This window comes from Dermacentor silvarum, chromosome 1 (assembly GCF_013339745.2).
Source record: "Dermacentor silvarum isolate Dsil-2018 chromosome 1, BIME_Dsil_1.4, whole genome shotgun sequence".
NCBI lineage: Eukaryota > Metazoa > Arthropoda > Arachnida > Ixodida > Ixodidae > Dermacentor > Dermacentor silvarum.
Genome location: NC_051154.1, coordinates 192,470,501 through 192,483,808, shown reverse-complemented (window position 1 = coordinate 192,483,808; position 13,308 = coordinate 192,470,501). Strand labels below are relative to the sequence as shown.

Genomic DNA, 13,308 nt, shown 5'->3' with positions numbered 1-13,308 from the left:
GAGACGACGTCTGGTTAACAGACAAGCGTAAAGCAACGGTACAAGCCCCAGCCGATAAGCCTCGGTCCTACTGGGTCAACACCGACACTGGCGCTGTACGCAGGAACAGGACCCAGCTAGTTTGCTATTCCCCTGCTAAAACCAACGCAGACGCCCATCATGTTGCCAAGATACTTCCCACATGCATACTAGAAGTGGGAGGTGTGTGAAGCCGCCTGCTGCAGTGAACTTCGTTTGCTTTGTTGGGGAGATGTACATGATGCCATCTAGTGAAAGCGGGGAGACATAGTTCGCCGTGACTGCGCGTGGTCGGTGATCTGGCAGCACGTGCTCTTCTTCTTGAGATAGAACGCATCTGAGAGACCATTAAACGTGTGCGTATGTGACTCCTCGTCTGGCCGTCTCACTCTTCCCTCCTGACTACAAACACCTATTTTGACCATAGCCTACACAGCAGACCCAGTTCCATTACTTTCCAAACAGATCTCGTATATTAAATTGTGCATGAACCAATATTTAATATGCAAACGTGCAAGCATGCATTTCATATGTAGCCATCACACAATTATAAGTGAAACTGATGCACTCACCATGAGAGCAATGCCTCGGTTCGTGAGAATGTAACGGGCATGGATAAGGCCATAAAGCATCTCTGCAGCCTGCTCTATCAGATCACTCTGATTGGGGTTGTCATCCAGCTCATCATCTAGAGCAAATGAGTAGGAAACAGCATGTCACACACTGTCCCGAGTTACCATAGCATCAATAAGTTTGTGCACTACTGTTTAACTATTGAACTAATTGCTCTAGATATTTCCTTTATTACAGTGGTTGGCACCAGAAATCCACCCCTTGGCCCTGGAAGAAATGTCAATGCATCAACTATGGATCCTTTTCGCTGAGTAGTTTGTGCTCCAGAGGAACGAAATTGTGCTACCAGCGCTGCAACACGGGTTGCCTCAGGTGAAAGCGTGTAAAAGCGCACGAATGCAAAACAATTATTGCTTCTACCCTGCTACTGTGTCAGAAATGCAACTGGGTAATTGTTAATGCACTGTGCTCCATTCATGCTGGAAAATGTGGAACAGTAGAGGGAAGACCTGTGCAGTAGTTGGCTGCAAAAATAGTGACAGTCATATTAAAGGGACACTAAAGGCAAATACAAAGTCAAGCTAAATTAATAGATTGATGCTCAAGAACGTCTAAGGCATCAATATTATCGCAAACAAAGTTTTAGCAATCGAGAAATTGAGGTAAATGCAGGACACAATTTGCAACTCACCCGGGACATTCAAGTACTAGCCCAATGACAAAGGCACTCCTCATTATAATTCTGTCACTACTATATACAACATCTCCTGATAAAAAGTTCATTCTATTGCATTATAAGACGGAAGCAAATACTACTTGTCCAGTTCTCTTCGATGTTTAGAAAAAAGAACTCATTGACGTTGCCCCTGACAACGATGCGGGAAGTCACGTTTTCGCTTGACTCTGCGCCGCTCGTGCTTTCGCTTTTCAGTAGTTTTGTTATTGCATAGTGCTTTGCTGGGTTTGCTGGCTCGGGAAATTTACACAAGCTGCAAGTAGCAGAGAATTCCACACCCATGTGATGTTGTGCGATGCCCTAATGGCACACACCACTTGACCGAAAGCAGCTGCAGCGGCGAATCCAATGCTCTGTCACAGCAAGCAATCTATTATGCAAGATTCCAATGCTGCATGCAGTGGAATAATGTCTGGCTCGCATGTCCAGGGCAGCACTGTCTCTGTCTACAGATCGAGAACATTTTCTTACTGTTTTAGTGCTCCTTCAACTAAAAGAACTGAGTACTCGAATATGGTTCATGTGCAGCCAGAAAAAGGATGTCCTGCAGGAACAGAACAGCACAAGCACCAAGTCCAATGACATACCTGGCTCAAGGTCCAGAATCATGTCCAGCGCTTGTCTGTAGTGAGGAACCTGCTCACTGAGCCCAGTCAAGTTAAACTTGTCCTGAATGTAATCTTCATCAACCTGCGAGTGACAACATACGCACACAAATTACATAAGATTTTTCTTGCGTCAGTCAAAGATTGCTAGTCTATACAGCAGCAGTTCAGAATAAAAACCAATTTTAAAAGGACTTGTAACTGACCAAAAAGAGTAACGAGATTATGAAATGAAGAGAATGTACTTTTTCTGAATAGAATGAAACGTGATGTTAACGGTCGCATGAGGCACTATAATTCTAAATCAGCACAGAAGAAAGCTACATAAACTGCATGCGTGACACTCTACTGTGAGCTTTGGTACTAACGTTGGAGCTTCCCGCATGATCCCAAATTGGTGTACGCAAGTTAGCTGTCAGTAAGTGCACCCTGCTTTTTGTTTAAAAATGCTTTACTTATCTTTTATTCGCATTTGCACATTTTTCAATTAATATTATGATGTAAAGCAAGCATGTCGCTGCAATGAATGGAATGGTGAAGCAGTGGCCTCCCAACAGTGTCCCTCATTGCATGGCTGTGGACATTTCAACCTGTACTGCTGTAAAGGCTCCATGCATAAAGGGATGTTCTTTATAACACTTCATGTAAAACCAAAATTTTGAACAGGGCCTGGTGAGGGGCCCTTTAAGAGGTGTCAACCTGGAATAACCAGATTTACTATCCCGCAGTTTGTACCAGCCAACTTTGAATAAGCAAAATAAAGTCTACCCTTATTGAAAATTGACAAAAGGGTTGATGTGACTTTTCCTCTTATATAACAAACTACTATAAAATCATTTAAAAAGTGGGAATTGCAGGCACTAACGACACACTGAATTTATCCACTACATCGATACACTGCACTACCCCACTACATTCCATCCTCAAAAATATTATCCAACAATAAAAGCATATCTACAGCACCAAGGATTAAATCTCTTTTGAAATGATGACAAATAGTAAAATACTCATGCCTACTCCTTTGCAGTAAAACAAGAATACATTGGCAAGCAAAGCAAGAAAAACTCCAGCAATACTGATTCCTTTAAATCGGCAGTTGTGCGGCCTCGACTCCTGATACTCGTACCAATCTTGAATGCACCCCTTTAGCACTTCTGGAAACTTGAGAACTCCAGTGTCACCTGGGCCGGTATTTTGTAGCGATGACTTTAAAGTAATAATGCCTTTTCGCGCTTATCGCGCTTTGTCAGTGGTCAGAGCGACAGCCCGCTCGCGTTATCAACGGGATCAGCCGGCCGTGAGCGGTGGATGATAAGACTATTCTAAAATAAGTCATAAGGCATCGCTACAAAATCGCGGCCCTGAAGAACTCTTGAATAACAATGATGTTAATATGGAAAGTGCAGTTTCATTTGAGTAGCTGTGCACGCATGCACGAAATGTAGACACCGGATTGCATCTGCCAAACGTGGATGCTTTTGCATGCGTTGTTAAGACAGGCACCGCTGCCAATGTTGGTCCTGGTTGCACCTGCCCTGCAACTTGCAACAGCAACCATACGGTTTGCATGCAGCGGCACATGTGTGCCATCTGCAGCCCCATCTATTGACCAGCAGGATGTGCAAGACAAGCTCAGTAAGGAAGCCCTTGGTTAGGCGAAACAAATATATGCTCCAGACCAGAGCTTACTTTACAGGGTTCGATCATTTGCAAGAGGCAAGAGCACATGACGGGACACTTCAAACCAAAACGTCATCAGATAGCACCAGAGCATTTTGCCTGCTGCAATGTATAGCTATGATACATCACTGAAAATGACAGATCTGCGATTTATATGCACAAGTCCACAGCTGTTTGGAAAGAAGATAGTGAAAGGAGACGCGGAGACATGATCATGGCCAAGAGTTCTCTGCCTTGGCTTAAAACAGATGAGAGCAGCTCTTGTGGCACCGAGCACTGCACAGCTGGGTTAGAATGTGAGTTTCATTCCGGCGCAGCCGTGCACTATGGCAGCAAGAGCCCTACAAGAAAGAAAAGCGTGCAGTGTCCCATACAAATTGCAGTGGCCGTTCGACTTCTTGACATGCATATATTGACACATACTGGACAGTGCAGAAGGTCCTGACATGATGTTCTGCTGCTGATAAGCGGGTTGCTAGGTGTAGTTTTTATTTTATCTATTTGCCTGAATATGACATCAGAATTGTTCGTTGTCTGGGAGGGATCACAATCACATTGGGAATTCATTGATGACAGAACCTTCTTTCTATAGAAGACTCTGCTCTGGACTTCACACACTATTAATTTTATTCATTCTAGACTCATTCACACCAGCGACTGACAGCGGTCGTGTGTCCAAGTTGGTCGCAAATGGTCGCTTTTCTTGAAAAGCAACCCTTTTGATGGTGATGTGTGGTGTTTAATGGAACAAGGGCCAGCTATGCCAAAGAGCGCCATGACATATGGTAATGATTACATATGAATTATTAAATGAGTTGCAAATGGTAGATGTAACGCGGCTGTATAAAGGCATAAAAACAAGTCACTGTAAATTGTGTAAAATATATGAGTATTAAAATAATGGCAATGTACTAATGATGTGAGCTATGAGCATAAAAGTTCTGTTACAAAGAGATATAATAAAACGTATGCAATAGTACTAGTGCCTCAAGAGGGTCCTGAAGTCAAGGGCTGAGAGGCATGTACTGTGAAAACTTCTTGCACTGCAGCTGCAGCCTGCACGGCGAGGCTGCGCTACAGATAGCCTGGCCAGATTATTTGTACAGTGTTTACGTCTGCTAAAAACTAAAAACTAAGACTGTTCTAAAATCAAAAAGCGGCGTATTGGGTGCAGTGGGATGTGTTCACGATATGCGGGATAAAAGTACTTTTTGCGCTGGGCTTCTGTTTCAGGGCACCTGACAAGAAACATGGAGTACTCTAAGAATGTCACCACACCTATTGCATGTCGGATGATCACTTCCAGCAGGGAGGTAAGTGTGTGTTCCATAGGTATATAATATTCTTAACCTACAAAGAAGCACTTCCTTGAGTCTTGTTTCTTCGGATATCCATTTCCCTATTGTTGGTTTGATCATATGTAGCTTATTTGACACTGCAGTATCCCACTACCTTGGCCAAGATTTCTGCAACTCACGGCGAACGAAAGGCTTCAGGTCTGTGAGAGGGATAGCTGTGTTTGTCTGTATATTCAAAAACTACTGACGCGGCACTTTCGTCTGCAGCTACGTTGCCTTTTATGCCTCTATGGCCAGGTACCCAGCATACTATGACTTGGTTGCTCATGCAAGCTGAGCATAACAAGCTGTACAGTTCGTTAAAACTGAATTCTTGTGTTTTCGTAGACTCATTAGAGCTCTAACGACGCTCAATGAGTCTGTGAAAACAATTGCTTTCGTAACATTAATTTGCTTTTATGTGTTTAACTGCCAAGAGGATTGCGTATGCTTCTGCTGTAAAAATACTTGTTATGCAGATTTAATGCATCTGACATTAAAGACGGTCCCAGAGCCACATAAGCAACACGAGTAAGAGATTTGAAAGTGTCCATGTAAAATTCTGCACGAGTAGTTCACCTGAAATTCGAGGAAGTACAAACGTATATGAGCGTCAAGTGCGCGTTTGGAAATCTGTATAAAAGAGACATCACACTCTATACTCTGCCACTCCCAAGGCAGCGGAAGCTGACTGGGAGCCATTAGGACATTCTCTTGAAGTAGTATGCCTGTTTCTTCAGCCGATGCTTCTAAATGCAGGGACAAAGGAGTCCTCACAGACGGGCAGTTTCAATAAAGCCTGGCAGCAGATATGTCGCTTATAGTGGAATGGCATGGGTGTTCTACATCTGCTTTTACCTTCAGGGAGCAAGATAAGTACGTTCTTTGGAGATGCAGGGACCATTCATCCGACTAAACATACAGGCGCTCTACGGTCCCTGAAGGTGCCTGTAGCAAGCTGGATATCGAGACGGTGAACGGGGTCTAGCATCTTTGAAACACAAGGTGTTACAGAGTTATAAACTATGGCTCCGTAGTCAAGGCGTGACCGTATTAGACTTCTGTACAAGCTGATGAGGCATCTTCTGTCACTTCCTCAGGATCTGCGTGACAAGAGCTTTAGCAGATTCATAGAATGGAGGCACTTTGCTTTAATATACTTCAGGTGGGAGATAAAGGTTAGTTTAGTGTCTAAGGTAATACCTAAGAATTTATGTTGGGAGCTCACAGATTGTCGTCCGTGAAGATCTATTGGTAGTAGCACCCCAGTAGCACACCTCTCCTGTTCGAGAGGAGGATGCACATACTTTTAAGAGGGTTTAGTTTAAAGCCAGTCTTGTCCGCCCACTTAGAAAATTTACGTAAGCCAAGATGTACTTGTCGCTCGCAGATACTAAAATTACATGATTTGTAAACTATTTGGATGTCATCTACATATTTCTTTCTGTGGTTTTATGTGCCAAACCCAGTTCTGAGGATGTCCATCTACATATACAGAATAAAACACTCTACGTGGTATGACAGTATGCAGCGAGTTCACTTTGACAATAAATACGGTGCAACTCAGCACACCACCTTGTGGTACACCAGCCTCCAGCATAAATGGACGAGACAGGAGATTAGAAACTAACACGAAAAGTGCAATAAGAAAGGTAACTCTGAATTCAGTGAGTTGCCTCGAACTCCCCATTACAGCCAGATCACGGAGAATTCCAAAACATCAAGTTGTGTTGTATGCCTTCTCCATATCTAAAAATACTGATAAGAAAAATTGTTTATGCACAAAGACATCACGGATATTAGCCTCTGTGCGGACAAGGTGATCTGTTGTGGATCTAATTTCTCTGAAACCGCACTGCAAGGGGTCTACTATATTGTTCGTTTCAAAAATGGAGCAGCCATCCGTTAATAATTTTCTCAAAAAGTTTGCATAGACAACTTGACAAAGGTATAGGTTCTATTAACTACTGGTCGAAGACGGGTCCTTGCCCTCTTTGAGAATAGGAATTATGACTGCTTCTTTCCAGGAGGACGAAATGTAGCTGGCAGAGAACATGGAGTTAAAGAGTGACAGTAGTGTTTTGTGGGTTTCAGGGTACAAGTGATAATTTCGTACCGTATTCTGTCACTTCCTGGAGCGGACTTGTTACAACAATTCTATGTGAAGCCTGAAACTCCGCTATGTTAAATGAATGATATTATACTTCATTGGATATGCCTTTCCAACCCAGAGGCAGTCGCTCTGCTTTTTGCTGGTATCTTAAAAATGTATCTGTACAATGGGATGAACTGGAAATATGCTCGAAGTGTGCACCAAGACAATCATCCTGGTCCTCAAGGATGATTTACCAATGGTAGAGGATAGGTTTGCCAGCCTTTTATTCTGTTCACCCTGTTGCAGGCTTTTCGTTCATCTGTATACGTACTGATGCTACTGATGTATTTTTGCCAACTTTCCCGTTTAGCACGGCGGCACGTTCTTCTACCTTGTGACTTAATCGCCTTGAAATTATTTAGGTTATCTGTTGTTGGGGAGTTATGAAGGAGATTCCAAGCCTTGTTTTGATTCTTCTGGGCTTCCTTACACTCCTCATTCCACCATGGAATATGTTGTTTAGAAGGTGACGCATTTGTTTGGGGAATACATACTGCTGCAACATCAATAATAAACGCTGTTAAATATGCTACTGCATCGTAAATACTAAATGCACGGACATCATCCCAGGGTAAATATGTCAGTTCGCGAAACCCCGTCCAGTTGGCTGAATCGACTTAACTTTGAGGAACGTGTGTAAAACACTCAGCCTGTTTTGTAAGGTTTAAAACGATGGGTAAATGGTCACTTCCATGAGGGTTATTAATCACGTCCCTCTTCAGATACGGCACAATTGTACTGGACACTATGCTTAAGTCTAAGGAAGAAATGTTTTGTGTGTAGGGCTGTAGAATGTTGGTTCTTTCTTGTTAAGCAAGCAGGCACTTGAGAATAGGGAGTTTCTATTAGCCGCCCTCTTGCATCACAGCAAGAGTCACCCCACAGTGTATAATGCACAATTAGTATCTCCGACGACTACGTAAGGATGATGAAGATCCTCAATGAAGCTTTGAAATGTTGCTCTAGAGAGTTGATGACTTGGGGGGATGTGTATAGATGTGATGATGACTAGTTTATCGAATAGCACTGCTTCGATAGCAACTGCCTCAAGGAGGGTTTGGAGTTGTTGCTGACAGGCAGCGCCTCTGTGGACTATTATAGCTACATCGCCAGACGATGCGACAGCGTCTTCTCAGTCTCTCCGGAAAATGGCATATTGCCGAAGAAAGTTTGTGTCTGTACATTTAAGGTGTGTCTCTTGAACATACAGCACCTTTAAATTGTATTTAAGTATAAGTTCTCTAATGTCATCGAGGTTGTGGATAAGACCTCTCACATTCCAGTGTAATACTTGTGTATCCATATTGTTAGTGTTTTTGTGCTGTGTGTCGTCAAGAGGAGTCAAATTGGCTTATGGAGCCTTTCCAGGCCCCATAATCCAGGGTCCGTCTTTCTTGGAGCGATCACGAGAATTGCGCCGCTCCCGAGGCGCTCGCTACTGGGTCCATCGACTCCTGGGACCCGCTAGACTTCCGCTCACTCGAGCGGGGTGTTTTCAAAATAGACCTTGCCTCAAAAAGCAGGGCCTTGGGAGGCCACCAACCTAGAGGTCGATAAGCCCCCCTTTAGAGAGAGCACAGGAGCGCTGGCTGCTGTCCCCTGGGGGGCTGGTGGCACTGCCACAGCCACACTCTTTGTGGGCCGGGCCCATGTTGGAGTCAGCTGCAGCATTGCCAGCTTGCGCTCCGCACCAGCATGCCCTGCGGTATGAAAAAATGAAACACGCTTCCGTGCTTCTTGGAAAAATCTGTTTTACTTTAAATGTGATGATCTCTTTCTCTTTTTTTCCATGTAGGGCAGGATCAAGAATATGCTGCATGGTCACCATCACAGTTTGGACAGTGGAGCACGCCAGTACAGTTGTCAGAAGCGTGTTCATGGTCAGCACAATTTGGCATCTCAGTCGGCCTCAGCTGCTTCGTGAACCATGGCCGAATCTTTGCCATTTGAAACATCTACGCGGGTTTGGGATATATGGTCGTACTCGGATTTTAGTATGTCCTGTTTTGAGGGTCTCTGGGAGAGAGTACCGGAGCCAAATGTAAGGATTAGATGCTTCGTAGGAATTTCGATTTTGCCTTGTTTAATCTTTATTCGTTGTACTTGTGTCACGTTTTTGTTCTTTTCAGTCCACTACGCGCTCTTTGGTCAAGTTCAAGAGGTCTCCATCAGAAATTGCTCCTTTGGATGTGTTCATCGATCGGTGTGGGGTCATTGCGATTCGTACATCACCGAATGCTATGAGACTGGAGAGTTTTCTATGCAAATGCTGGTCGCGAACCTGAAGGAGGAGGTAGCCGCTGGCCATTTTTGTCACTTTGTGGCCTGGACCTAGTGTATCAGTTATACATTTGGCAACAGTGAAGGGTGAAATCAGACGATAGGAATGATTTCACCCTTCACTGTTGCCAAATGTATAACTGATACACTAGGTCCAGGCCACAAAGTGACAAAAATGGCCAGCGGCTACCTCCTCCTTCAGGTTCGCGACCAGCATTTGCATAGAAAACTCTCCAGTCTCATAGCATTCGGTGATGTACGAATTGCAATGACCCCACACCGATCGATGAACACATCCAAAGGAGCAATTCAAATCATGTAAAAAACTGCAACATCTCTTTAGTGCCCCCTTTTTTGGCAAGAGGGTGATCAGGCCAACAGAGAAAGGGCAATAAGTCTATAAAGATTTACTTAATTTCAGCGGCTATGGCAGCCACCCACTACCTAGCCCAACAAGCAGACTTTACGAGACCCAAGTGAAACGTAGCTGCAGCTGTACATAGCCACTATAACCTAACAGACCCAAGGTTGGATAAACTACACCTAGTTAACCCATGCTGCCTGGAAAATTGGAAGACGAAGTAAAGAGAAGACAGGAGTGATAGAAAATGAAAAAGAAAGACGAAGATCAGAAGAACAGGAAAAGGCCAACTACCTATTTCCCCGGGTGGGTCAGCCCGGGGGTGCTGTCTACGTGAAGCGAGGCCAAAGAGGTGGGTTGCCTCTGCCGAGGAGCCATAAAGGTCCTAACACTCGGCACCGGCTCAACCGTCCATGGCTAGACGCAAGAGGGTCCGACCCCTATGTGCTTGGGCCCGTGGTGTCGCAAAACACCAAACGCCTGCTGACGCAGACACCCCTGGGGGGGAAAAGCGACCATTTTGGACCAGTCACTTACAGTCGCACGACCACAGTCGCAAAACTGCTGAACCAATCAGATGCGTAGGAACAGGACGTTTGTCTACACTGATAGTTGTTTTACGTGGAGGCGCAATTGTTAGCATCGGCTGCCTTTAGTCGCCTTTTGGTCAACAGTTGCAAGTAGTCGCGCAACCTCAAGTCGCCGGTGTGAATGAGCGTTATGACGTGGGAAAACTAACAATGCAACTATTACCTGCCAACCTGGAGGAAAGTGGTCATGGCATAGTGATAGGAAAGCTCAGTTTGTCAACGAATGATTTTTGGTTCAATCGAAGGAGTAAATACTCAGGATGTTTTTACCTTTATCTGACATGATGGCCTTGCCTGATGAAAAATTAACATATCAGCTTTTTTCTTATCTTAGACCTGCTGTTCATAGTAACAAAATTAATGATCATTCAGTGAAAACCACCTTCAGCCACGATGACGAACCTCGTACTCTGTGAGTTTTTAAAATTGTCACGAGGTTTCACATTCAAAAGATTCACTAGGCTCAACAGTGTGCTCATTTGGACCAGTTGGTACATACGTGGGCAAGGAAACAGCTTTTGAGTGGAGCAGGAGCAGCGCTCATGTCCGTCGTCTCTTGCCCGTTCAAAAGCACTGTTTCTTCGCCCAAATACACTGGGCACAATGTAATGGAGTGTTCCAGGTGAATTTAGTCAATCTGAAACATGCACCTAAATCCAATTACACTGGTGTTTCTGTGTTTCGTCCCATCAAAATGCAGTCGCTGCAACCAAGAATCTAACTCGCAATATTCTGCTCTGCGGAAGAGTTCTATAGGTCGCTGGGCCACTGCAGCAGTCGGTGCAATAGATATATTATACAAGGTGATCACTTTTAAGTTTTACGGAATTTTTAAGCATCACCGATGGCACATAGCATAATTCTTGTCCTTGAGCTGTATTATTCGAAGAGACGGACATTACTAGCACGCCAAATTGAAGCAGATATTCAACTAATTAACTTCTTAATTATTTACTTTATGGCACACATTGCAATTTCCGAATTGTAGCTGGTGAGCTTGCATGACGTATCCACTTGAAATGAATTTCCAGGACACCAGTTTCAAGATTTTTCCCTAGGTCTGGGACGAAATACATGGGCAATCCAGTTGCTTTTGTGCTTCAATGCAGAAAAGAATGTTTTGTTAAAAAAGTAAGTGGGGCAACAGTGCATTTTTTCGGCGAGTTTGATGACGCATATCTCCAAAGTGGTGTCATTCTGAAAATTCATTCCAAGTGAATACACCTTGCAAACTCACCGGCTAAAATTGGTAAATTGCAAAATGCGCCATAAAGTAATTAATTAAGAAGTTAATTAGTTGAACATGCGTTTGGATTTCTCTTGCAAATAATGTCCGTCTCTGAATAATCTAGCTCAAGGACTAGGATTATGTTATTTCCGTCAGGCAACTTTTAAAAATTCCATAAAACTTCAATATTATCACTCTGTATACATTTTATATTCTATTCATTAAAAGCTTGCCAGCCTTTCTGTATTCCTGGAGAATACTGCCCATTTGCGAGTAACATAACGGCTGTGAATGACTCAATCGAGCCTGTTATCGAGCCTGTTAAGATTAATGTGCTGCTGATTCGCCAGTATAATGCGTCAAGGAATCGGAAGTTCATAATTTTCAAACAAATTAAAAGTAGGAATGTTAAAACGGTCGTAAGAGTGTCTGACAACTCCAGAAGAACCGTACGGTCGGCCTGCCGACAAAAGTAACAAGGTAGCTGGTCGCAAACTTACCTCGCAAAAAAACTCGTTCCCTCGTAGTCCGCAGAACCACGATATCCATGATACTTCCTCCGAAGAACTCATTGTCTCAGACAGCTTACCTAGACCAAATCGCGGTGGAACAACAATGCCAAAATAAACTGCTTATTCGCCTCAAATTCTGCCAGGAACGTTCACAAAAAATCGCAAGCAGGCATTCGTTAACCGCAGCAATGTGGTCAACCAAATGCAAATATTGTACGCTAATACGAATCATTAGGTACGTCGAGGAATAGTGGCAACAGGTATATTAAAATTGAATATGCAGATATTCTTAACAATCGAGACGGTATGCTCACGTATCAGTTAAAGACACCATGGAAAACTATCGTACGGTATAGTAATTAGAATAAACGGCTAAAGTGAACCGACTAATTTCGTTATTATTTAGAGCAGCCGGTAGCTCACCTTTTTCAGAGAAAAGCTTGGCAGAGATATATTGCCCAAACGCGGAACACTACTGCGACCGCTGTGACTGCTGAGCACCGCGGACTACGAATTGACGAGGACAGCACATTACTCCAATTTCCTAAGGTCAAATTTTTCTTAAAGGTGGCGCAAGTGATATGTCGTTATTACAAAACTTACGTTCTCATAAATTGTTCTACATCTTATTTATTTATATAAATCCTATTTTAGTGCTATATAAGTACAAAATATTTGTTAAATAAATTTATAAAGCATGAACAATAAGACACCATTGACTTTGTCCGGAATCCGTTACTTGTGCTGCCAACGCTGGCAACAATGTTACGGAAAATTGGTTCTTTGTTCTATGGAGAAACTCTATGCGGTGGCTAGAAGGGGGAGGTGAGAGCATAGAGTTAATGTACTGACTGAGTCAGCTATATTAACTCTATGGGTACAGTGTACTAATGAGAGCAGAGCAACGGCGGCGGCGCAGCGGCGGAGTGGAAGCAGCGGCGGCGCTGCAGTCGCCAGCAAGTTCGCTCCCGGGCGGGTCTTTATTCTATGCCGGGCGCGCCTATGGGCGCGCAGGCACAGCGGTTGGTGCCGCGGGTTTCGAAGCGGGCGTTTTTGTTCGCAATTAGCGATCGCTTATTTGACATAACTAGCGTTAAGCTAATTCATATTACACCTTGTTAGTAGAGAAGACAATAAATGACTAGCAGCTATCCTATGATGAGTGTTTAAGTGTTAAAGATGCGAAGAATGTTATGCTAGTGGTGTGCGTAAAGAAAGCTGCACCGATTTCTA

At 43.7% G+C, this 13,308-nt stretch overlaps 1 protein-coding gene across 5 annotated transcripts in view; it reads right to left on the bottom strand.

Annotated features, from left to right (window-relative positions):
- Positions 1-12,636, bottom strand: part of LOC119436572 (casein kinase II subunit beta) — a 76,845-nt gene extending 64,209 nt beyond the window's left edge. For all 5 annotated transcript variants that reach the window (XR_007464302.1, XR_007464303.1, XR_007464304.1 and 2 more), the window contains exons 1-4: positions 12,499-12,636; positions 12,064-12,152; positions 1,915-2,017; positions 591-706 (exon numbers count right to left, since the gene is read on the bottom strand). Coding sequence is in view for 2 of the 5 variants with exons in the window: in XM_049658702.1 (XP_049514659.1) it covers positions 591-706; positions 1,915-2,017; positions 12,064-12,135 (291 nt within the window). In the remaining 3 variants the exon portion in view is untranslated. The remainder of the gene's footprint in view (positions 1-590; positions 707-1,914; positions 2,018-12,063; positions 12,153-12,498) is intronic.
- Positions 12,637-13,308: the final 672 nt, after the last annotated feature.